Source organism: Pygocentrus nattereri, chromosome 27 (assembly GCF_015220715.1).
Source record: "Pygocentrus nattereri isolate fPygNat1 chromosome 27, fPygNat1.pri, whole genome shotgun sequence".
NCBI classification, from domain to species: Eukaryota; Metazoa; Chordata; class Actinopteri; order Characiformes; family Serrasalmidae; genus Pygocentrus; species Pygocentrus nattereri.
This window is the reverse complement of record NC_051237.1, coordinates 21,920,091-21,946,641: the sequence shown is the minus strand read 5'-3', so window position 1 is coordinate 21,946,641 and position 26,551 is coordinate 21,920,091. Positions and strand designations below refer to the sequence as shown.

Here is a 26,551-nt window from a genome sequence, read left to right as displayed (position 1 = left end):
CAGTCCATTGTTCAGCTTCTTTGTTTGGTGTGTCTCCTTTTCTCAGTGAGGTTCTTCTTGATCAGCTACACGTCCTTTCAGACCCACAGCGCTGAGTGGTCTTCTCGCAGTGGAAGGATGGACAGAAACACCTGTGGATGTTTTCAGATCTGAAGTAGCTTGATGTTCTCCTCTCCCTCAGACATGAAAGCTTTAAGTCTTGTATATCTGATGGGGGCAGTTCTGGTGTCTGCCAGGTCTTCCAGGTGGTTGTTGGGAGTCTCATTTTCTCTGTAGCTTTTAATCACCAGTTTAAACCAGTTTTGGGCAAATGGAGATATGTATGATCTCATGTCCTGAAAGAGTTTAAACTTACAAATGAGAAGATTGTTTTACCAGAAGCTCTTTCAGGAGAGACCACAGTGATTTTCGATGACAGCCTTTAAAGTGTGTGTATCAGCCTCTGGAGGCTGAACCCACCACAGTGGGGCAGGATTCGTGTGAAGGCTCACAATGACACGCTGCGGTTTCTTCCCAAACAGCTGGCTGTCTGGACATGCTTTTTTTTTCTTCTCTTCTTTCTTCTGTACAAACAGGTTCTTCATGAAATCTGCCACTGATAGCAACCAAAAGCTACCATTGGCTTCTTTTTTCCCCTTCTCTTGCCCTTCTCTATCACTTGCCTGACGTTATCAAAGAGCTTTACTGTCCCAGAATTAATATTCCTTTTTTTCAGGGATTGCAGGACAGAACATGCTTTGAATCAAATGCAGTCAAATTTCATATTGAAATATTTTTGACATAAATAAATGAGAAATGAGCAATTGAGGATAGTCAAATTGGAAACAGGGACAAAAGCTCTGCTACAACCAAATACCTTTTGTATTTAAATTTATTCGTACTTACTAGTTTCTTGCTTCTTGGCTTGATTTCGTGTAGAACCTTTCCTTTATTTGGAACCTCTGTACACTTTAAAGGTTATTCAAACTATGAGCCTTTGAGGAAATGTCCTTTGAAGGGTTCTTTAGGGGACCAAAAGTGGTTCTTCAATGGCAGCTGTGCATAATCCTCATCCTGGAGGTGCACTAATCTGGAAATGTGGCTCTTCATAGGGATAATATGGATGATATGGCTCTGATATTCAGATGCATTTGAAAGCCTTAGCTACCTGGATCAGGGATGTTCGATTAGGACCAAGACCGGGCAGCCCTGTTGTCTGGCATCACTCCAAGGACTAAACTCTGTTTAACATGTCTATTTTTACATTTTTTCAAATGACGATGATTAAATTGTTCTTCACTTAAGCGTGCAGTTCTTTAATTGGTATAGAACGTGTACGTGTTGGGAAGGTTCTTTAAACTTAAGAACAATCTTGTCACTTGCATATCTCATTTATGAAAGTAGTTTATTATTGAGGAATTGTCTCCTGAAATGTTCTTTAGGGCACCTGAAGTGCCATTGTTTTAATTTTTTTTTTATGAAATAGTTTTTATTTATTTTTATGAATACATACTTAAAACACTTTTAAGTATTAAGCCTTCTAAATAGTGCTTGATCCTTGCTCGAACCTTTACATCATGTGGAGGTTCTTTAAAAAGGTTCAGAAACATTTTGTGTATTAGGGGTCAGCAACCCTTTTTTTTATGGTCCTGTTGCGTCTCTACAGCAGAATTAGATTCTTACATAATAATAAAATAATCCTCCTTTACAGTAAAATATAGTTCTGCTGGTCGTTCAACAGTAAATGGTCTTAAACACTGGAGTTAATGTAGAACTGCTGATTCGCCCTTTAACCCTGAAGGTTGGTGCATCGATTGCTGGTCACCATAGCAACGCATACAACAGTCTTGCCCAGCTAGTAGCTAATGAAATGCCAAACAGAAAGATTTAAGACGAACATCGATAGTTTGGATATGAAAGGACTTATTTGCGTTTATAATCACTCCAGCTGGTTTCCTGATGCGTTTAAACCCTAAAATGTGTCGAAGCTGAAGTCAGTTTCTCTTTTGCCAGATTCTCGTTCACATTCTCACATTCCACCATAAACGCTGCAGCACTTACATACTGGCACCATTTAAACGGGACCATGGAACGGGAAAATTCGAACAAGAAAAAGTCAATAAAATAAAAACTTCATAAAAAGTCAAACGTTGAGAGACAATTTACAAGTAACTGTTCCACTTATGAGTAAAAGTTTCCTGCCAGAGATGTGCGAAAAGCGGCTATAGCTGAGCTTAAAGCAGAGCAAACAAAGCCTGTGTTTTTGGTTTATATTATATTTTGGAGCCTATACTTGGGCATTAGCACATACTAAGACATATTTACAGCCTATTTAGTAAAATGGACATAAAATGTTGTGGCTTAACATTTGGTTTTTTGACCCCTGAAATATACAAACATTTCTTCAAGGCCTCCATGCATTGAAAGCTTGTTTAGGGAACCTGAAGTGTTTTTTTTTATGTGGCGTAGTTCCAAAGAATGTGGAAACTAAAGTAGTTCTCTTGTGGCGTTGGTCCAAAGAATGCTTTTTGGCACCTTTTTGTTTTTTTTTTTTTTTTTTTTAAGAGTGTGTAGCAGTCTGGTCTTGTGGGTTTTGCATGGTTAATGGTTGGAGTCATCCGTCAGGAGCTCTGCCTCAGGCCGCCAGTACCCTTTAGATGGTGATTTACCATCTGTTAATATGAACACCACTGCCAGGTATGTTAAACCTCACAGCCTGAGGAGAGAACAAAGGCTCGGGCCTGTTTGATGACTTGGCATGTATTTGTCTCTTTAATTCCCATAAACTGCAGCTTCGTTTGTGCCGTTTCAGCGCTCGCTCAACGACGTCTCGCCTGGTTGATTTATTATCTCTTCTCGGTGACTCCTCTGTACTCCAGGATGTCTTTCAGAACGTTCTTTGTCTCGCTAACTTTGATGCTCCTTCAGTGTGGCCTGAATTAGTTTGCTGAATGTTTGGATTGCTGCTCTGCTGTCTGCGCGGAAGACGGAGCTGCTCTTTGGATGAGAGGCTTTTAATCTTCTCTCTGTCACTGTAATGTTTACTTGTGTTCATTGGGGAGCTTTTGTCTGTCGCTGTTGAGCGGCTGCAGGAGCTCAGTGTTAGGACACTTCTCTGCACAGTCTGCTTCGCTAAATACCCTCAATGATGTTCGTTCTCTCTCTCTCTCTCTCTCTCTCTCTCTCTCTCTCTCTCTCTCTCTCTCTCTCTCTCTCTCTCTTCTTTCTTTTTAAAGATGATCTAGTGCTGCTTTTGCCTTCAAAGTCTGTCATTGTGTTTATAATTTGACCAGAATGTCTCGCAATTGAACACTTGACCTCATGTGATGACATGAACTGTAAACACACACACACACACACACACACACACACACACACACACACACACACACACACACACACTCTTTTTCTCTCTCTCGCTCTCGCTCTCTCTCTCACACATACTCTCACACATCCCCACACTCTCACACCCCCACACTCTCTCTCACACACACACACTCGCTCTCTCTCTCTTTCTATCTCTCTCACACACACACTCACACACAGTCTCACACCCCCACACTCTCACCCCCCCCACACACACACGCACGCTCACTTCCTTTCTCTGTTCCTCTTTCCTTTTCTCTTTTTCCTTCTTCCTTTCTCCCTTCTTTCTTTTACCTTCTCCATCTTCTTTTTCTTTTTACTTCCTTTTTTCTTTTTTTTTCTTCTTCCTCCTCTCTGATCTTATTCCTTTTTTCCTTCTATCTTCTTTAACTCTCTCTTTCTCTCTCTCTCTCTCTCTCTCTCTCTCTCTCTCTCTCTCTGTCTGTCCCTTTCTTTTATCTTTTTCTCTTATTAATTTCTCTCGCTCTCACTTTCTTTACATTTATCCGTTTCTTTCTCCGTTTCTCCTTTCATCCTTTTCGTTTGTTTTCTTTTTATTGTCTTTTGCTCTTTTTCACTCTTCTTGCTTCCAGTTTCCTTATTCTTTTTCTTTCTCTATCTTCCTGTCTCTGCTCTCATTTTTTCTTGTCTTTTTTTCTTTTCTTGTTTTCTTTCATTTTCACCCATATCTTTCTCTACTTCTATCTCTTTCTTCTTTTAATTGGGTATTTCTTCCTCTTTTCTTATTCCTTTCTTTCTCCTTCACCCCTTTTCCTTTCCTCTCTTCTTCTCACTGCTTCTTTCCTTCTCTTCATTTTCCTTGTTCTCTCTCTCTCTCTCTCTCTCTCTCTCTCTCTCTCTCTCTCTCTCTCTCTCTCTCTCTCTGTGTGTGTCTGTCTGTCTGTAAGACTCCTGTACTGTTGATGAAGTGCCTGTAAGTTCAGCTGATGATGATTTTGGTATTTCTCTCTGTGTGCAGGCTCCCTGTCCCAGCTGAGCGGCTCTGGATCTAAAGGGGGACACAAAGATGACGGCTCTCGTTCACAGGGCAATGATGGAGGGACTGAGTACTGGGAGGACGGCTCAGCCAAGAAGAGGTGAGTGGAGCCTGGAGCAGTTCGTTCCTCTCTTTATCCAATCATACAGCCCCATTCCAGATCGCACGGCTCTGCCGGCTCACCAGAGCGAGTGAGTTTGAACAGGCCAAAGTTGGGGCGAGGCGCTGAGTGTGTTTGTAGAGGAAAGAGAAATGCAGTGAGGTGATTTGTTTTGGGCTGATTCAGCACTTTCGTGGCCAATAATGAGTTAAATGGACTTATTAAGGCGAAGCCGACGGTGAGAGCGCCGAGTCTGACGCAGAAAATCCTTCCGTAATTCACTCCAGTCGTGCAGATTGGCTCTCGCAGCCGTGAATAAGTTCGGAGCGACGCATGGGGTTTATTAGCGAGATAATGATATACGAGCAGCTCAACAATAAAGAGTAAATAGTGGTTTAATTCAGTGGGATCGGAGCCCTTTAATAAGCGCTAATTCTTGGAAATGAGTTTCCGTTTCTTGTCATTTTTAATTAGACTCTCGAAGGCATGCTTAATATTTTTTTTTAATTCATAATTAACAGCGAAGGGGAAATTAATGTGTTCATGTACAGTGTGTAATTTACTCTTTGACATGTTCTGTAATTTCTTGTGGTTATTTTGTAGCGTGAATATGTGCACTTAGCGCTTGGCCCAATTGAGAAGTGTTTGTTCATCCCCATCCCCTGTCATGCAAATGAACAAATGCATGAAAATAGAATGAAAAATATGCAAAAATGAGTCACTTCCATTGGCCACAGCGTACGTAGTAATGCAGTTTCCACAGTTCTCAATGGAGAATGCAGCTCCATTTTTCATCAATTGATCTGGTTTCGTTTGGAGCTTCGCACTGCATGGTTTCAGTGATTTGTGTGGTATGTGCTGGAAAACTGGGATAATTATGCTGAATGCTTAAACAGCCCGGAGACAAATCCAACACATGCGAGCACTTAGAAATGCTCTGAAATTACACACTGGGTCATAACGCTTCAATAGAAAGTTATTGGAGGTGTGCGCGCGCACGCGCGTGTGTGTGTGTGTGTGTGTGTGTGTGCGCGTGCAGCTGGCTACCCTTCGGATGCTCCCGTATGAAGCATTCACTCAGCTTAAAGAGCTGACTCGTCCATTTGTCTGTGAAGCTGTGCACACGTGTGAGAGAGCACACATCTGTCCATTGTGTGCAGATGTGTGCTTGTGTGTAGGGCTGCCACAAGCACTCGATTAACCAAAAAAATGGTTCAAATTTTATATGCGCTATGAATCAGCAGTGATCGCTTGGCCGTTTTAATGATGATGATAGTGCATATTTGAAATTCTCCTGCTGCTCTGTTTCAGTGAGAAACACATCTGTGTGCATTTTTGGCCCATGAGTGTTGCATTTTTGAATGAAGGCGTCTTTGTTTATCTTTTCCCAACATTTAGTAGTGGGTTTTAATCAAGCTATAATTGGCTGTAATAACTCAGATCTGTTCTTTTTACACTGTTGTAGAGACACTAATGACGGATATTATCCACATCCTCTTGACGTGCGGTTTCAGAAGCAGTTTAAACGTTTGCCCTGTTGGAAAGTGTAACATGAAAACCCGTTATATTTGTGGCGCCAGTCTTTGGACTTTTTTGTTCTTTTTTGTTAAGAGGCCTTTCGTCTGAATATGAGCGCGCATCTGTTTTCTGTCATTTACAGCAAGTGACCAACTGCAAAACCCATGTTTGAAATCTTCAGAATCCGACTAAATGAGCAGCAGGTCAAACGCTATTTTATAGAAGTCGTCTAATTTGTTATTTGTTCACACAGCAAGTGAAAGTGGCCCAAATCCAGTCTTTTTCTTGATCTGTCACACAGATGTGTGTCAGTGTGAACAGCAGAAAGCACACTGAATCGGACATTTTCCATTCTGATTTGAGACGCTGTCATATGTGGTACTGAAATCCGAAACGCGTCCGATGTGCAGCAATGCAACTCGGAATTCATGCAAATTCGTCATAATTTCACACCTCAAACATTTAGGCTGATATTTCTGTACTAAGCATTACAAAAGATTTGTCCAAAGACTTATCCTCTGAGCCCTGTGATGGACTGGCGACCTGTCCAGGGTGTATCCTGCCTTCCGCCCGAAGACTGCTGGGATAGGCTCCAGCTCCCCCCCGCGACCCTGACGGAGAAGCGGCTTAGAAAAAGTTTAAAGAATCCGAGGACACAAACCAAAGAAGTGACCGGGGCCGAGTAACGTGCTCTTTTTACGGCAAGCCTGAACACATTCTGGGTGATGATCCCAGCTGTTAGTCAGTACAGCTTCATTATGGCTCCTGTGATGCTGGTGAAGCTGGTCCTCCAGGAACGACTGCCGTTTGTTTACCACATGAAGCTCTGTTCTTTTGCGCATATGGGTCCATTTTAATTTGCTGATCTGTTCAGACTGATGTCACATACAGGTCACATTTAAAAGATGAACAGCCAAACAAAAAAATCAGATTTGGGCCACTTTTACCTGCTGTGTGAACGTTGCCTTAGTAACAGACACAGGTTGAAGTGATTTGTTACTTGGCAGCCAGTAATAATAGTTATGGTAAGAAAACCAAAACCTCTGAGGTTATAATGCTTCTGAACCAGTCATTGCATTATTGGAACTTTTGCATAAAGCAGAGTATAAAATGTTCATACGAGTGCCGAATGTCACATGATGCACTTACTAAAAATCGAGCATTAATTAGCAGACTAGCATATCTTACCTAAATTGTGTGGTTGTGTTATCTAGGAGAACTTGAAGGCTGGATTGGTACTTTTATTGGATTTGGGTTAAAAATCACCCTAATATCAGGAATCTTGAAAAGCCTATGCACAGTTAACTTAAGCCTACGTTTCTTTTTTTGGTGCTAACGGCTCAAGTAAACATCAGATGATCGTAATTACTAATATAATCAATAGCGACGCCGCTACTTGTACTCTTTGTCTTTCCTCTGGTCTTGGGAAAATGGGTTCAGGCTAAAAGTGTAGCTTGTGCAGTGAAGGAGTGAGAAGTTTAGAGCTCTAGTGAAATGCAGCATCCTATACAGGAGGCCTTCATCCATCAAAGCTCCAAACAGAACAGCCTCTGTGATCCTAAACTGCTGGCTGCATATATAATTCGAACACACACATACACCCCATGCATTTATACAGCCATATATTCATGCACGTCCTGTGCGCTGCCCCTCATAAATACCTTGCCTGTGCACTGAATCCACCTTATGGAAAAGTGGCTCCCTCTTCCAGGCCTATTCGTCTCTCCACTCATCCATCCTTCTTTTTTTTTTTTTTTTTTCCTCTCCCTGTTCTCAGCTCGTCTAGGGCCTCTGTAAACTGTACATCAGTATTCATGCCTATTTGATTCTTTTCAAGGCACTGAGGATCTATTTACTGTACATGTTGTTTTACTCGTTTGTTTTAAGATCTTAACCGTGGACAGCTGTGGCTTTGGCTAGAAGTTCCTGCGGGTGCCTGTCATTCATTTGCCTTTGCGTGGTTATGATAAGCTACTGATACGGGCCCTTTTAAAATCCATATCCAGCATTCTTTCTTGTTTATTATTCCGAACATGTACGTGGATTTATATGCCGAAAGCGTTTTTTTTCAAGCTCTTTTTATTCCTTAGTATTACATAGGTTGTATTTGATACTGTGCCTTTAATACCGGTGTATGTAAATGACCTCTATTCTCTGTTCTATTGGTTGCATCATATATAAAGCAGTTCAGCCTGAAACACTCCTTATGTCAGTGAGAATCAGTGGGACTAAAGCTACATTCACATTACAAGCCTCATTGCTCAAATCAGGTATTTTGCTCAAATGCGATCTCTGACATCATGGTTCACACTCATTTAGGTAAGTGACTCAAATCTGTCATTAATGTAAACGAAGCGGCATCCTGACGTGACCCCCATGTGCACACCCTACTCAGTAACGTCACGTGAATGAATCACGTGCATCATCAGCAAACAGATTAACAGTCAGGACGAGCTTCGCTGAAGATAATTAACTCTGAACGGCTCTCAGCTGTTCATTATTAGAGCTAGACGAAGGCGAGAAAGGTGAGATGTGTTGCTTTTCCATCATTTACAGGCTTTAACTTCTGTTTGGCGCTGCTGCCATGGTAACGCTGAATGATGGTGCACGGGCAGCGGGGAAATAAAGCACATGAATTCCGACCCGAGCGTCTCGTTAAGGTCGCATGGCCGCGAATTGGATACGTATCCAATGTAGGACCACACATGAAAGTGGCTCAGGTCGGATTTGAAAGGATCAGATTTGCATGTCCACACAGCTCTGGAAACATCATGTCTGAGGCACATTAGGGCAACAAAAAATGGGATTTGTGCCACTTCAACCTGGTAATGTGAGTGTAATGTGTAGCATAAAAGAGGCCATTTTTATCGCTTGGTTTCTGTACATGGACAGCAGACCATTTTAAAACTTTACCACTGTTTACATGCTACATCCAACTAAGTTAAACTACAGTAAGAAAAACCTGTTTTCTATGACTTGAGCCCTTTAACACTGTGGACCACAACAGTTTTGTTTATTATAGCCAGACTTGCGTTGCTTCCAGCTGTTTCTGAAGAGAAGAGCTTTTTACTTTGATCTGAGTTTGTGTACACTGGTACACTCAGGCCACAGGCTTTATCTCAAGGAAAGTCCTTAGACAAAGAGAATTTAGCCGTATGAAGGACCCATTCATCAAGAACTCTCTTTATAATGAAGCCACCCCCCCCACACACACCCAAACCCACACCCATACACACGCAGCAGACACAGTTTGTGTAGGCCCACAGAAGTGGCAGTTCTCTGAAGAGGCCTGAATGCTGAATCAATCTCGGCTCCGGCTGCTGCATGGGAACAAAACGACTAACAGCACAGACGCTGCATCAAAGGCGGTGCTGGCCAAAGCCCACACAAACCCGGCAGCAGCTCCAGCGGCCAGGCCGCAGCAGATGTCCAGGACGGCCCCCTCCCGACAAAGCCATTCACCCCCAGACACAGAAAACCCTGTTTGTCTGCGTGTGGGTGTGCTTGTGTCTTTCAAACAGCATGCGCTTACTTGTGTATGTGTGTGTGTGGGCGGGGATCAGCGTGCAGCACCTGCCTCCGGTCTACCTGTCATTTAATACCCCACCACAATCTTTAATCAGAGCAATGCCCTCTAGACACCATCATTAAACCAGCACCAGCAGACTGAGACAGACAGACAGACAAGGTGGGGAGGGAGGGAGGGAGGGAGGGATGGAGATAATCAGAGAAAGCAGTGAGGGAGAGATGGGCAGTAAAATAAGGAGAGGGAGTGCAAGGCAGAGAAAGAGAGAGAAACGAGGGTTGAGAAACGGAGAGTAGGGGAGATAGGTAGACAAACGAGAGGTTTGGGCAGAGAAAGGAGAGAGTGAGCTGTTCAGAGAACGGATCGAGAGAGAGAGAGAGAGTTAGGCAGAGAAACAGGAGAGCTAAGCAGAGAAAATGAAATAAACATTGGACAGAGATTTGGGTGGCGAATGAAGAAGAGAATGCAAGATGGAGAAATGAGAGAGAGTGAGTTAGGTGGAGAAATAAGAGAAAGAGCTTAGTGGACAAAAGAGAATGGGCAGAGAAAGGGACCACAAGCTGTTTAGCTAGGCAGAAGATGATGAGAGGTGGGGAAAGAGAGAGCTAGAGAGAGAGCTAGAGAGAGAGCTAGAGAGAGAGCTAGAGAGAGAGCTAGAGAGAGAGCTAGAGAGAGAGCTAGAGAGAGCTAGAGAGAGAGCTAGAGAGAGCTAGAGAGAGCTAGAGAGAGAGCTAGAGAGAGAGCTAGAGAGAGAGCTAGAGAGAGAGCTAGAGAGAGAGCTAGAGAGAGCTAGAGAGAGAGCTAGAGAGAGAGCTAGAGAGAGAGCTAGAGAGAGCTAGAGAGAGCTAGAGAGAGCTAGAGAGAGAGCTAGAGAGAGCTAGAGAGAGAGCTAGAGAGAGAGCTAGAGAGAGAGCTAGAGAGAGAGCTAGAGAGAGCTAGAGAGAGAGCTAGAGAGAGAGCTAGAGAGAGAGCTAGAGAGAGAGCTAGAGAGAGAGCTAGAGAGAGAGCTAGAGAGGGCTAGAGAGAGAGCTAGAGAGAGCTAGAGAGAGCTAGAGAGAGAGCTAGAGAGAGAGCTAGAGAGAGAGCTAGAGAGAGAGCTAGAGAGAGAGCTAGAGAGAGAGCTAGAGAGAGAGCTAGAGAGAGAGCTAGAGAGAGAGCTAGAGAGAGAGCTAGAGAGAGCTAGAGAGAGAGCTAGAGAGAGCTAGAGAGAGAGCTAGAGAGAGAGCTAGAGAGAGAGCTAGAGAGAGCTAGAGAGAGCTAGAGAGAGCTAGAGAGAGCTAGAGAGAGCGCTAGAGAGAGCGCTAGAGAGAGAGCTAGAGAGCGCTAGAGAGAGCGCTAGAGAGAGCGCTAGAGAGAGCTAGAGAGAGAGCTAGAGAGAGAGCTAGAGAGAGAGCTAGAGAGAGCTAGAGAGAGCGCTAGAGAGAGCGCTAGAGAGAGCGCTAGAGAGAGCGCTAGAGAGAGCTAGAGAGAGAGCTAGAGAGAGAGCTAGAGAGAGAGCTAGAGAGAGCTAGAGAGAGCGCTAGAGAGAGAGCTAGAGAGAGCGCTAGAGAGAGCGCTAGAGAGAGAGCTAGAGAGAGAGCTAGAGAGAGCGCTAGAGAGAGCGCTAGAGAGAGCGCTAGAGAGAGCGCTAGAGAGAGCGCTAGAGAGAGCGCTAGAGAGAGAGCTAGAGAGAGAGCTAGAGAGAGCTAGGCAAAGAGACACCAAGGTGAAGACAGGGAGATAGCACCTAACAGAGAAAGGAGAGAGAGAGACACATTTAGACGACAAAAGAAGAATAGAGTTAGCAAAAGAAATGACCTGAGTGAGGATTTCAATAAGCAGAAAGAAAGCATGTCAACAGCAGCAGAGGTCTGTTCAGTCTGGAGTGCCTTCCTTTGCCATTCGTTAGCATTAAGCCTCCACTTGGAGTGGCAGCTCCTGCAGCCGGCATGGCCCTGAGGAGAAACCTGCTCATTTAATGCCGGGCACTTGGCTGGTTTCTCCCTGCTTTCTTTTCCTCTGTGTGTGAATCAGGACTTACCTTTTTAAGCAAGTGGTGATTTTTATTTTTTCCCTTGGATTTAAAGTTTCAGGGACATTTTCGTTCAGTAGGCCTGTTTCTTTGATGACATAGCAAATTAAAAAATTAGTCTAATCCTTTCTTTCAAGAAAGTGCTTCATGTTCCACTCACATTTGCCTCATAGTCACTGAAAAATCCAGTAGCTTTTCAAAAATCTTGAAAATGTCTAATCAGCTAAGGAATACTGGGGTGGCTGCAGAGGCACTAAGGCTGTATTTCACATGGCATCTCAGTAGGCATAGCTTAGCAAATGTTTAATAAAGAAGATCCATACAGTACAATTTCTTGCTCATTTTAAATTTTAGGGCCATTTCTTTTAACTTTCTTTCCCCTGAGCCTTCATTAATTTCTGATGCTGGCGTGTATGTACGTGCACACTGCAACACTTCTTGGCCTCGGCATCCCGTGCCCATGAAAGACGGCACCCAGGAGACCGATTGAGGAGGTGCCAGAGTCTCTCCCACCTGGCCTCTGAAACAGGAGAGGGAGGAGAGGGGGAGGGAGGAGAGCCAGATGCAAGCCCAGGTGCTGGGACGGCCAGGTTGGAGGGGAGGCGTCTGGGAGCGGCACACTGTTTGCGTTCCCAGGCCTGCGAGAGGCCGAGAGATTGCAGAAACGAAAGTGCTGCCAAAGGCAGAAGTGACATCTACCCACCCCTCGTTTGCAATTGCTGGGCACCAGGCATGCGGGGGCCCCCTCAAGACTGGCAGGAGTTTGGGCCTGCGCTGAGGGTTTCTTTGTTTGTTTTGTGCTTACTAGTTTGTTTGCTTGCTTGAAATCCCCCTCTCACAGTAGAGATCATTGGAGTGTTTGTTCGCATGCGCTGTGTAGTCGGTGCCAAATCACTCTCTCTTGTGTTTCGCCAGTTCCAACCCGCTCTTCCTTCTGCGTCGCTAGCTCTCGGATCCGCAGTCACTTTGTTGTTCGCTTTGACGTGCCCGTTCGTGCCAGCAGTGCAGCAATCACCTGTTCGTATGGCTGTATAATGGCTCTATTGATTTAGCTGTAAATCCCTTTGGCGTTGGGAACGCTACATAGTCGACGGCACAGGCGAACGGTATGAGGAATCAATAGTGGCCATGAAGAGAGCGATTAGGCGTGATTGCTCTCTCTCAGCGGAGTAATGAGTCATATGTTTGCGGAGGGATGGCATGCAGCGGGGCTATGTGGGGGGTGGGTTGACGTGAGAGGGCTAGCGTGAGAAGCGAAGGCACAGGTACGACGGCTGGCTCCAAAGGCTTGCTGACTCACGGGGCAGGAATGTCCGCTCAACCCCTTGTTTGCTCACTGGTGTCAAGACTATGGGACATGGCTGATCTGCATGTGATAGGGAGTAGAATGGTTGGCTGGAGGACATAGTGATGTTGATGTATTGTCATATTTTGATGAACTGCTTTAATTACGCTGTTGTCACCAGTCCTGAATGAAAGACCGCAATGTAGTATTTACTGTTCAAAAACACAGATTATCCTAGTCACTTGGAGGCCTGTGCTGGTTGTATAGGCTTCCTGAGGGTGTGTTTTGTGTGGGCTTTCTTAACGGTCTGCAGCATGTTTGTGTGGGCTTTCTAACGGTGTGTAAAGCTGCTGTATCCAATCAGGCAAGCAGGCACTACAGATAGAAGAGGATGGCTCCTTTGGCAGGAGATGGGAGGAGAGGGATTGTTGCGACAGTGCACAGCCGAGAGGGAGCGTGATCCTTTGTTCAGTATACAGAGAAAACAGAATATGTGACTCAGGAAGGCCTGGTGTAATATGAAAGTGTGATTCCTCCCGTCATGACAGTGGCTGGTGAGAGATGACTCGGCAGAGATTTCTCACTCTTGTGTTTGTGGATGAAGCAGAAACAGTAAACACAGCGCAACATTGTTCTGTAGCCTCTGCCTGAGCTGGAGTATTCTTTAGGGGTGTGTTATGACTTAATGTTTTGTCTAGGCAGCTGTAGAATCAGTAACTTGTGGCATTAAAATGATTGAACTGGTGATGAAGGGATTAAAGCCTGAGGAACAGACAAACAGAGCTTTTGCAGCCATTTTTGTTAAAATTGAACCACAATAAAAACACTATGCTATGAAATTTAGTGCCACTCTGGGAGAATCAAGCTGTGAAATGTACCAATGAAAAGAACAAGCAACCACGCTTACCTACTCTTAAACAAAAGTACATAGTTCCAATGACAGAATGAAACAAAAGCTAACTAGCTATAAAAAGTATATTGAACTGGAACCTACCCACTGATGAAGGGATCTAGATACGAGTCCTACGTGGTGCAAATGTACCTGACACCCCAGGTGGTACAAATAATCTTATATAAAGCAGCTCTTGTGTGCTGGTGGGATCTAACCAATGTAAGCACACCCCTAACACAAGACACGTCCCCTGTAAACATTACAGCTCCATGCCAGCCAGGTCTGTCCTCTCGCAGGGGTAGATGTAGTTAGGGAGTGTGCTGATGAATCCGCCCCCAAGAGCTGCTATCACTTGTAAAACAAGTTCAAATGTGAGACTTTCTCATGGAAACTTGGTGTGCTTGTAAAATACTCAAACTAAAGCACTAAATGGACTTGAGAGATTTAAAACAGCACATGGTAACAGTCCTCTCTCCCTTGAGTCAGCTTCAATATCTCCTTTTAAGGTTTGGAGGGGTCCTCCCCCAGTTATACCAGCCACTCACAAAAGCAGGTACACCTGTGAGTTGGCTGATATTCCTTCATATGCAGTCGCCTGTTATCACAAATAGTTGGAACTAGTACCTGCTTTTGTCATCAGTCATGTGGAGAGCCTCTGACCAATCAGAACCCTGGCTGGTATAACTGGGGGAGTACATGCACAGTGCCTTTGTTAGGCCTAACCATTAGTCTGTATGCTTCATATTGGTGCATTCATTTAAATATTGAGCTGATTTTGGAATTCTGAGCCGATACAGTATATTTCATGTACATAGCTGCCAATGTCGATACACATTTTTAAAAATACTCAACTTTGAGACTTAGTCTACCTGGGTTACAGACAAATGTCGCACTTGCATTTCACAGGTTCACAAATGCATAAACATGAATAAAATGAAGGAACGTTGCCTAAACTTTCTGCTCTCATCAGATACATTTTCAGACATTAAATATTTGAAATATCAGGCAATCTAAACATTTTGTCCAGCGCCAAATGTTCTTGTTCTGTTTTGTAAGCAATTTTTTACCAACCCCCTTAAACCAATGATCCTGATATCAATGTGCATTTCTTCTCAAGAGTAAATAAACTTTTTTTTTTTATTACTTGCTGCTTTCAACAAAAAGTTTTACCTAATAAAAATCAACCATTCAGGCTGTAATGAAATCAGACTTGGCCATAAAAATTCATGATCCCTGCACTCCTACTCCCCTCTCCATGGTGTAATTGTCCCTGTATGCTTGTGTTATTCTATCAAGGGCCTGCATGACACTGGACAGCCAAGCTTTGCCTTCTGGCTCATGGAAGTTATTAGCTGGACTTTGGGTCCGGAGATGAAGCTGAGGAATGTGGAGATCATGTGGTCACCCTGTCTGGCCCAGTGCCAGTTTAACAGCACCTGTCTGAGCTCTGGTGGCCTGCTGCATCGTTAAACCACACAGCCCGTTGAGTCCCAGGCCTATAAAAAGATTGATAGACATCTTAAGAGGGGACAGGGGATGGAGCCAGAGAGATTTATAGGGGTATTGGTCTGACTTATGCTGGGACTCTTCCTCTCGCTCTTTCTTTCTTTTTCTTTTACGTGTGTTATTCTCTTATCTCGGTTCATCAGCCACATTCATTCACTCCATCTACATTGTGCAATGGCAGTTTAGACACCTTTTAAACAATCGTGTGCAGATTGGATTAAAGTCGAACACTGATGTGTAAGTGCTTAGTTTTACACGTTTGTACCGTATAGACATGCTGGCTAGGAGTAGCTCTTAGCTTTGCAGACACCACACAGTTTTTGGTTGGCTCACTCCAGTTATCCTCGTTTGCATCATATCAGTTGAAATGACTTCGGCTCCTTGACATGTTTGCCCAGATGTTAAATGGCCATGGAGTTGTGTGGTCCAGTCATCCAATTCTGTCCCCCCTGAGTACCCCTGCATTGCACACTGTACTGCTTTCTTTGCTCTAGATCAGGGGTGTCTAATTTCCACAAACGTGCAGGTGGTGTTGCAGGTTTTCATTCAGACAGAGCAGTAGCACACATGATCAGGTGATCCCAACCAGCTTGGGAGCCAAATCTTATGTCCATTTTAACAACTTGGCTCGAAATATGACTCAGTATGTGTTAATGTATTAGTATAGGCTAAAACATATATAATGTAAGCTAAAACTCAGACTTACTCTGCTCTGCTTTAAGCTTTAACTCAGCTATAGCTGTTTTTCTCGCATCTCCATCAGGAAACTTTTCCACAAATGTAGAATAGTTTCTTGTAAAATGTCTCAATATTTGACTTTTTGCAAGGCTGAATGCAGCTGCTCGTTCTCCCGATTCTTGTTTGAATTGTCCCGTTCCACCTTAAATAGCACCTGACTTGCCAGAAAGTAACTACGGCATTATTTAAGGTGGAAAGGGGGAATTCTAGCCAGAAACAGACTTCAGCTTTGCAATTTTTTAGTGTTTGACAGTTTCTCACCGCAGACTTCAGCTGGGGTGATTATAAGTGCAAATAAGTCTATTCGTCTCCAAATGATCGATGTTCGTCTTAAATCTTTCTCTTTACCCTTTTGTTAGCCACTAGCTAGGCGAGACTGTTTTCTGCATTGCTACGGTGACCAGCAGTCCAATCTTCAGGGTTAAAGGGAGACTCGCTATATTAACTCCAGCTTTTAAGACCATTAATTGTTAAAGCTGTGTAATAATGATCAGCAGAGCTTTATTATACTACAAAGGAGTATTTTATTTTTAACAGGGAGGTAAATGAGCCATATGTTGACTCCTGTTCTAAAAGAATTGGATCATATGTGTTTGTGCAACGTTAAACTGTTGTGAGAAAATAATAATGCATTATGCCACAGAATTACTGTAAATGTTGTGATGTGCCAGGCTTTGAAATAACTGAAAAATCTCAGCCTCTCTGACAAAAACTGACAAACAGGTGCGTCTGGAACACGTTCATTCATGCACTTACAAAAAATTTTGACCTTTGACTTCGGCTTGTGTGCTGCTTTCCTTCCAAAAGTCATTCGTGCTGTGCCAGCCAATAAAGTTGGGCACAAAGGTGCTGCTTGAGTGAGATTGAGCACATAGATATGAATAACGAGCCTTCACAGGCATCAGTGAATAGCACCTCTTGTGAATGAGCTCTTTTTGCTCCCTCTACATGGATTTGTATGGATAAAATCGCCTTGTACCGCTGAGATATTCAACGAGAGTAAGTGTTTCTGAACACTCCCTAGGGGCTCAGCTTTGTTTGCTTCCTGCTGACCTCCATGACCTTGTGTCTTTGTGCTCACCTGACTTGATGACCTGATATATGGTGAGGGGGATGGGGAGCGAGGTCAGGTGTCAAGGGTCAGCTCAATGCATGGCCATTTCTGTCGTTCCTGGCCACAGAGCACTCTCAGACAGACAGAAAAGCAATAAACGCCTCAGATCGAATGCCTGTGTTTACACTAAGTGTCCACAGTGTAGCTCTCCTCAGGGACCAGCGTTAAAATCACACTCATTTATTTCCAGGCAGGGGTTCAGGCTGGCTTTCTGGCCTGTCATTACTGCATCAGGGAGTAATGTCTATTTCTGTTTCCTCTCAGTACCCTGGCCTGGCTGGCTCCTCCTGCTCTTGGGTATGAGCTGCCAAGACCGACTCTGGAATCTAATTAGTTTTACAGTGTAGGCAATATCAACATCACTGGGATTTACCTATATGTTTTACATTAATTAAAGTACTATTTATTACATGGATGACACTGCAAGCCAGTGCAGTGCTGACCCAGTACAGTATTGGTTACTTGGTGTTTCTAACCATGCTGACCCAGTGCAGTGTCGTGGTTACTGGCTCTGCAAACCTTTTGTAGTTAGGGTTTCTGCATATAGCTTTAGTGTAGTTGGGATTACCACCTACTGATGATCCTGTTGATCCAGTGCAGCATTGTGGTTTCCACATACTGACACAGTAGTGTTATTTTTACACGATAGCGTCCCATTGCCAGGTTATTACATTTTGACCCCTGTGCAGTGTTCAATCACCAGCTTAACCCCATGCATTGTTGGGCTCACCAACCCTACCAATCCAGTGCACTATTGGAGGTATCACTTGCTGATTCGGTGCAGTGCTGAGGTCAACATCCACTAGCTCAGAGCAGTGTTGAGGTTTACCTCATACTGACCCTGTGCAGTGTTTAGGTTACTACCAACTGACCCAGTGCCCTGTTGGATGTATCAATTGCTCGCTCTGTGCTGTTTTCATTGCATTATCACACTGCATTATTGGCATTACCTCCCAGTTGCCGGAGTGTAGAAATGGGCCCCACCTTCTGGCCCTTTGCTTTTTGGGGTTACCGACCCTACTGACCCTGTGCAGTGTTGGGATTACTGACCCTGCTGACCCAGTGCACTGTTGGAGTTATCAGCCCTACTGACCCAGTGCATTGTGGGAGATACCAGCCCTACTGACCCAGTGGATTGTTGGAGATACCAGCCCTACTGACCCAGTGGATTTGTCACTCACAAACTCAGTGTTGGGATTGCCAACTAATGATCCAGTGCCATGCTGGGGTTACCGCCCTTACTGACCCAGAATACTGCTGGGGTTACCCCAGGCGCTGGATTGCTCAGCACGTGTGCTACTGGCTGTGTGCTGCACCCTCCTAGCCAGCTGCTTTATACTGGCAGGCGCTGCTTGGAGAGTTTATCAGGAACATGTGGCCCATCTGGAGCTGTTTTGCTTAGAGAGAGAGAGAGAAGTAGAGAAACATGGGGAATTGGTGAGATGGAGAAGGAGCAACTGCCAGTAGCTATGAATGGAGGTTCCCTTTCTAAGCACTCTAAGACATTTCTGTTATCCTTGTCTTGCCAGTGATGTTTCTGTTTAACCTGATGGATTTTCTGCATGGATGGACAGTTGGTGTAAATGAATCTCAGGTTTTCCACAGAGCGTTAACATTGTAGTCCAGAGTGCCTAGATTTGGCGTGAGACTGTATTTGCTGATTCTGCTTTGTGTACTCGGCTGAAACAGGCGAGAAAGCCCCATGATAACTGTATTAGGAGCCCTCAATTTCAAACACTCTCATTTAATAAAGAATTGTCAAACAGTGGTTCAAGTGGTGCAAATACAATTTGCCTGAGCATCTAAGCATCACTGATGTGTGCCCTAAGAAGTTATTATTGTGGATATCTCAAGGAAATATTGATGTTTGCCTTGTCATATCACATTATGCCTGACAGGGTGTTTATTGAAAGATATCATCAGGCTGCTTGGTGTAGTTTTTCGCTCTGTGGCTGTACGGTAACTTGCTGCAAAATTTATTTCCAGTAGATTCTTGGCAGAAGGTCTTGATGATGTTGATGGCTGATCTGGGCTGACTCAGTACAGATTTTATTTTCGGCTAGTGACTATCCCCTCAGCTTTACAGGCTGTGCAAGCCGTGTTAATATCCCCACGATAGGGGAAGAAAAAGGGCTGCTTGCTTCAGTGTTTCCCCACAAAGAGTTTAAAAGCCCTGCCTGCCCCTCCCACGTTAAACCTCAAATAGCTGCACCCCCAGGGTCTATCAGCGTCTACCCTCTCTTCATCACTTCATCCATCTCTCCCCTGCCTTCATTCATCTCTCTCTCCCTCCCTCCGTGGCTCACCCCTGCTCCTCTTGTCTGATCCAGAGTGGAGTCGGCTCTGCTGCTGAGATTAGGAGTGACTCCTGCAGATGAGGAATGCTTTGATACTGCATAAAGGGGGGGTGCTGACCCCGGGGCAAGAGTGGGGGGTTACCCTGTTTACTTCTGGCGCCGCAGCCAAGCTTTTGTTTGTGGAAGCCCCCTTCCCTCTCTTCTTCACCCCTCTCTGGTGCTCTTTTAGACAAGCATTAACCTCAGCTGACGACACACACACACACACACACATTCACGCTCGCTCCACTTGGCAAAATCTCAGGCCCCAGTCCTGAAGTGCTTGTGTTTGTTTGTCTCCACACTGTGAGCCTTAAGGCTCTAGAGGGAGATTACGTTACTGGAGACTTTGCAGCGGCCTGGCCGAGTATACAAACTTATGGCCATCCTGTCCTGCTGAAGTGCTGCAATTGCTGTCGCCCCTGTTCTTGAGGACTTGCACCTTCTCTTTGGTCAAGACCACAGGAGTGAATCTTCTCTTCTAATCTGGTTCTGTGACCATTCCTTTATGTAAATCTCTCCAAATCCTTCAAAGTCCTTGGTTTTCACTTGTGGTATCGCCTCTTCGGTTCAACCTACATGCATCCTTTGGAAGTGACACAAGGGTTGTAGCCTTCACTCGTTGGGCTGGGTCACTTTCTCTGACTTGAATACTCTCGACCAGTGGTTCCCAACCCCGGTCCTGGTCCTGTGGGTGCTGTGTTGTAGTGGGAGTTGAGTCGCTCTGGACAGGAATGTTTGCCCCATGCATGTATGTAAATGTATCCTGTTCGTTATAGTGTTCCCCCTGTGAACGCACCTGGTATAATCAGTTAATTAAAACGTGCTGGAGTTGAAGAGGGTGCATCAGGCAAAACACAAAGATGTGCAGGACAGGTGGTTCTCCATGACCAGGATTGGGAACCTGTGCTCTGGACCCTTGCATTTTGGCCAGGCATGTTCACAAGGGCTTTCAGCATACAAACCTTACATGCTGAGCTAAAGATTATCTCTGAATACAGAAATCACCTTTTAACATTTTTAACAAGCAACTAATAGAGAGAATGTTGGACGTAATGAAAATCAGACTGATCCACCTCTATCTCACCTCACCCTTGTGAAAGAGGGTGTATTAGAAAGGGGACAGAAAGGCTGCGTGTGCGTGTGTTTCTTCATTCATACATGAAACTATGCATCATCCGGTGAAAGCCAGTACTCATAGTTAACCATCACTCCAAAGATCATGGCAGCTGTTGCATGTAAAGCAACATAACACGAAGGTTGCAAAAGCATTCTCTCGCGTTCCCCTGCATCCTGCTCCCAGCCTCCGTGTAGCTGGGGGGAATCAAAGCCGTGCTGCTGCAGCTTTCCGGTGGGGCAGAGCCGCTTCTTTCCTCCTGTCGCCACTCTGAAAGCTAATCAATGACACAGAACAGCCCCACACAGAACATCAGAGCAGCAGCGCTTTGAAGGCAGAGTAGGGGGATTATACAGGGATGAATGGGGACATCCTGCAGTAATCTGCAGGTGCTCACCCCTCTACCTCTGTGTCTCTCTCTCTTTCTCCCCCTCTCTTTCTCTCTAGTTTTTATATTTCTTTTCCTTCCTTTCTGTCTCTCACTGACATTCTTTTCTTCTGTTTCCTCCTTTCTTCCTATGTCCTGCCTTCTCTTTTCTCTCTCCTTTTGTCTCTCTGCAGGTTTTTTTTCTTATTCTGTCTTTTCTCCTTTTCCATATTTTTTCCTTATTCCATATTTATTCTGTTCTTTTTCTCTCTGCCTTTCTATTTATCTTTCTTTTCTCCTTTAGAGAAAAAACAAAGAACCACTTTTCTACCTTTTCCCCTTCATTTTTCTTTTTTCCTCTCTGCCTTTCTTTCCTTTCTCTTTCCTTCTTTTAATTTCCTCTCTTTCCCTCCACTCCCGCTTTTTTCGCTTTCTCCCACCCGAAGCCTGTGTCCAGCACCGCTCATTTCGCTCAAATGTGCCTCATTTCACCTTTGACCTATTTCTCTCACCCTCTTAGCAAAGGTGTTACTCCCCCCGGCTGCAGCAGATAAAGAAAAGAGTGATAAGAAAAGGAGGCTCAGACATGCGGAAACTCACAGAGCTGCACCCATTCCATTTATACCAGCTGCAGTGGGGAAAGAGCTGGTGCCAGAGATGTGAAGATGTATTCTCTTCCTGCCTCCCTAATGGGATCCGATCTGCCTCAGCTTACTTTCACACAGCGCTCCCGTCTTCCTTGTCTGGGACAGGCAGGGTAACGGGATCGGTGCCCTGCCCTCCCTGCGATGATCTCAGGCTATTGTGGGTTTTTATCAGTGTTGAATAATGCATGGCCCTGGCCTCTCATTAAAACCACCACACGATTGTGTGAGAGAGCCCATATCTGGCCCATTAAGGATCACATGGGTCAGGAAGCTCCATGGGGCTTATTGTGTTGCAGGATCTCCTGCACAGGATGGAAGGAAGAGAAGCTGCTGAGGAAGTGGGATGCCCAAAGCGGAGCAACCCAGTCCCTTGCCCCCCCCCCCCATCCCCTCACCCCTTTTAGTTCCGCTCTGAGCCCGAGTGGGTGATAGAGGAGAGGAGTGGAGGATGTGGTCAAGGAGGAGCCAGTCTCCCTTCCCTTTTAGCAAATGTGATTTATGAACAAATTCACTCTGAGTAAAACCAGAGCGAATGCCTCGCCTTTGGAGCATTCCATTATTCCCCCACGGTCCGGGGACGCTTTAAAAACGCCTCAAAGTGCAGACAAATTATTGTTATTGATCTTAAGACTTACTGTTCTGAATCTGCAATAAATTACTCAGTAACTACAGTGAATGAAATGTAGGTTATGTAGTTATGAGTCAAGACGTTTAACAATTTTGAAGAAACTTAAGGGGCTGAGTCAGTGCTGACTTCATCTGCTGACTGCATGCCTCTGCACAAAGGAGAACACTGCAAATGTCTGTGCATTGTGTTTGAATGGTGAGCTCTTTGAATAGCGCCAGAAAAAAGGGGAAAAAAAGCCCATAACTTCCCTTCAACAAATTCGTCAGTGTCATCGACACTGTCCCAGTGCTTCATTTCTCAAAAATAGTCAAAGTGATGAAGCACTAGAACGAGCGCTCTCCCAGGGCAGCTCATGTTTCAGTCGTCCTGCTTTGCTTTTCTAAGGCTCTGTTTGGACTCCCTGGGTTAGTCTTCATGTCCATCTGCTTTCAATACACCATGCATGCTCAGTGTTTACATCTAGTACATGTGGTGAGAGGCCAGAGTGGGTCCTTGTGCCGTGTAGGGCTGCACAATACATTGTCTGTTGATAGTTACTGCGACACTGACCTTTGCAATACTGCTATGCAAAAGAATCCAATCACGAAAGAACCCCGTCACAATGTTTTTCACTGTGCGCTACAGCTCCAGATTGCTTCTGCGGGTGTTGTCGGGAATCGAGGTGTTCCAGACGGATCTTTAACCCTGTCATGTTATCGATACACCAGATCATTCTTAATCTATGGCAAGATGCATTGAAACATGTAGCAATGTAATCACTATAATACAGTTTTTTCATATGCTGATCTGGGTCCATCCTTCAGAAACCACAGTAGAGCCATTGTGCTGTGTCATGCTGTCTTATACAAGACATCAGAGGATCTCCCTCTCTCACTCTGCCTCACTGTCTCACGCTCTTCGTCTCTTACTCAGTGCTAGTGGACGCTTGGTTACCATACAATCGGCTGTTATGCCCTTAAATGGGGAACGCATACGATGAAGAGGCCAATAAAAGTGGGCTGTCACTGGGGTTTTGTGCGGTCTAGACTGAGCCTTTGAACCCTGACAGTGCTCATGAGCCTTTTTTCTCCCAGCTGCGTCCGACTCGACTTTTAATTAGCCCTTATTTAGCCACTTTGACTTCTTTGAAAGGCCCTGCTTTGTTCTTCGTCTTATTTGTTTTCATGAGAAAAGCTCAGTGGCACAAGTTCTTTCAAGTCCTTTTGCTTCTTGGACTTGGACTTTGAATTAGATGAAACCTTCTTGAGCTTGAGTCTTGAATCCTTTTGAAATCTGTAATATTTTTTAAAGGTGTTTGGCTTTTCTCTGGATTACTGTGATTTAGGAGCGAGCTTGTTGGGACTATTTGTTTCACCGTATGCGTATGTGTGTTTTGGCTTGGACTTCTGACATTTGCTCCCTCAAACCTCCTCTCTGACATTCTGATAAACTGTCAGTCAGTGTTTAATCTCCTGTGAAAAATAGCTACTGGTGTGTCCCTGAGGGGGTGTCTCTGCTCTCCTCCATTTGTCCACATTCCACTGCCTGTCACCAGCCCAGAATCTGCTGTGCTCACTACAGCTCATATTTAGCCTTATCCTCCTCCTCGCTCAACTGCGAGTCTCGCTGTCGCTCCTCCTCCTGTCCTCCCTGTCACATCGTAATGCTAGGCGTCTGCCAGGGGTGTTAAAATCAGAGTATTGTGATGCACGATTCAGCTGCATCGGTGTTGGACTGCTCTGATCAATAGTTGATTATAATACTATGCATAGCATGCCACAAAATTTCCTTAGTTTTCTTGCCAGCAGAAAGTGTGCAGGTTGTTTTCATGTGTTGCGTTTATTGCGCTACTGTGTAAACAGTTCCATGGGAAAAGGGAAAAAACGTGGTGAATTTTGAGATGTTGTGATGTACATAATTGTAATTAAATTGAATTGTGGTGGAATTTGAGATTACATGATTCACTGTGTTGTTTCCCCAATGATTTTTAATATAATTGAGTTTGATATTTCATAATGCACTGAATGATATCCTAAGGAATCATAGTTAAACTGAATCATTTGAGATTTAATGTTAGCGAGTCCTAAAGAGTTGCAGTCAAATTGAAATGTGCAACTTCATGATGCATTGATTCAATTGAATCATGGCAGAATTTAAGATTCCATGATGTAGTGAATCGTTTCCTAAAGAGCTGCAGTCAAACTGAATCATTGAGATCTCATGATGTGCTGAATCGCAGTCAAATTGAATCATGATTCATTTTGATATTTTAGAATGCCTGGCTTACGTTGAATTGTGGTAGAATTTAAGATTCTGTGATGTACATACTTGTTTCCTAAAGAATCAGTCTTATTGAATCATGATGGGATTTGAGATTTCATAATGCAGTGTGTAGTTTACTGAAGTAATGTAATTGTACTGAATCATCGTGGAATTTCAGATTACATGATTCACGGAATCATTTCTGAATTCATTTTAATATAAATGAGTTGTTGTAAAGTTTGCTCTTTCATAATGCACTCAGTGATATCCTAAAGAATCATGGTTAAACTGAATCATTTGAGATTTCATGTTACAGTGAATCCTAAAGAGTTGCAATCAAATGGAAATTTTTGATTTTCTGATGCACTGATTGAAACGAATCAAGGCGGAATTCAAGATTACATGATATAGTGAATCATTTCCTAATGGCAGTTGAACTGAATCGTTGAGGTTTCCTCATGTGCCGAATCATTTTTAAAGAATCGGAATGAATTGACTCTGGATTAAATATGACATTTGAGAATGCACGGCTTGTGTTGAAGATTCTGTGATGACGTACGTTTTTAGAGTTGTCTATCACTTAGTTAGAGTCTCTTGCTTGTAAGCAGCGTCTGGTTTCACTCATTCATGGATTCCCAGGGGCGAAAGACTGAGCGCCAGAATGTTTGGCTCTGAGTTGTGTTGGCCAGTGCTGTGGCCAGGCCTGCTGAGGACGAGTCCTGGGCCTGGCTCCAGTGTAAGCCAGCCAGCAGGTTTTCCGCGCCGGCTCGGTGAAAGCGATAGTGTCAGGAGGAACGTGACTTTGGGCAAGAGAGGAGGAAAGGATAGAGGTGTGTGTGACAGAGCACGACTCTGTCAACCCTGCCATGCTCCAGATGGGCCAGGGGTCAAAAGGCCGGACGGCTCACTTTAGGAGGGTTTCTAGCGGCCAGGTTTCCATCCAGCTGTCAAATATGTTTATGAATAACTGAAATGTAGCGAAACAGTTTTATGAATAATACTATGATTCCATCAGCTCAGTCATCTCCATCAAAACAGTCTACAGTGAAATCTGTAACGTTGAGCAGCTTCTTGTTGCCAGTTTGTTTAATTTTATGGCTGTATTTTACTGTAAGAGCGCAGAGGGCGAAAGCACCTTCATTAATCAGCTTCAGCACCTGGAGTCTATATAATCTCACATGTCACTCATGTTTTGTCCCTTTATCAAAGAAAATAATGCTAAAAGACTAATTATGTTGTTCCTGTGGTGTCACATGCAGTCATTCAGTATTACTGAAGTACTGATGATGCCTGTGATATGCTTCAAAAAGAACATTGTGGAATGATGATAAAATATCATATTGCCCACCCCTAATTTGAGCTACTTTACAGAATATATGACGTTATATACAAAAATATAAATAAATGATGGCAAAATGTAACGGAAAGGTAAAGGACAGTAAAAATACACAGGGATGGTCCTTTTTGATGCACTATTATTAGTTGTGCCTTTTCCATCATCTCGAGTGAGGACGATCAGCAGCCATAACTAAATTATACATTAAAGTATTTTTTTTTTCTCTGTCGTTTCCTCTTTCTCATATTTGCATTTTAATTGATCTCATAAATGGTCTTTATATCTGTCTTTATTGCTCTTGGTCTTGCACTTTCACTGAGGATGTGATCTTCAGTGAAGGTGCAACCTCGTATCTCAATGGAAAGTCATTGGAGCCAGAATTTCAGATTCTTTATCAGATTCAAAGTCAGATTCTTTATATATATATATATATATATATATATATATATATATATATATATATATATAGTGAGTGTGTGTGTGTGTGTGTGTGTGTGTGTGTATATGTATATATATATTCTATCTAAATTCCAGCCTAATTTCTCTCTTTTTTCCAAAGCTTAACAGAGGACAGCAAGTTTTTAGTAGCAGCTACTTTTTGCTTGCTCGCTGCTGGAAATAGGCTTTACATATTTCATGCCTTTCTCTGATGTCTAACATTCGCAGGTCGCTTTCTTTTTTTTAATACCTTTGGAGCGATGTGACTTTCAGGACTCTTTTCAGGCGCACCGTGCTTTTCTCTGCGAGCGTGAGTGTGTGGGCTGTATTGAAACAGGCTGGCTGAAACCTGGCTGTTCATTAACAGGCAGCGTTCTGGCCCGTCTGCCCACAGCTGAACACATTCTTT

General features: G+C 44.0%; 1 protein-coding gene across 2 annotated transcripts in view; it reads left to right on the top strand.

The window, feature by feature from the left end:
• Positions 1 to 26,551, top strand: part of jarid2b (jumonji, AT rich interactive domain 2b) — a 185,035-nt gene that overhangs the window by 97,531 nt on the left and 60,953 nt on the right. For both annotated transcript variants that reach the window (XM_017711398.2, XM_017711397.2), the window contains exon 3: positions 4,325 to 4,442. In XM_017711398.2, the coding sequence (XP_017566887.1) occupies positions 4,325 to 4,442 (118 nt within the window). The remainder of the gene's footprint in view (positions 1 to 4,324; positions 4,443 to 26,551) is intronic.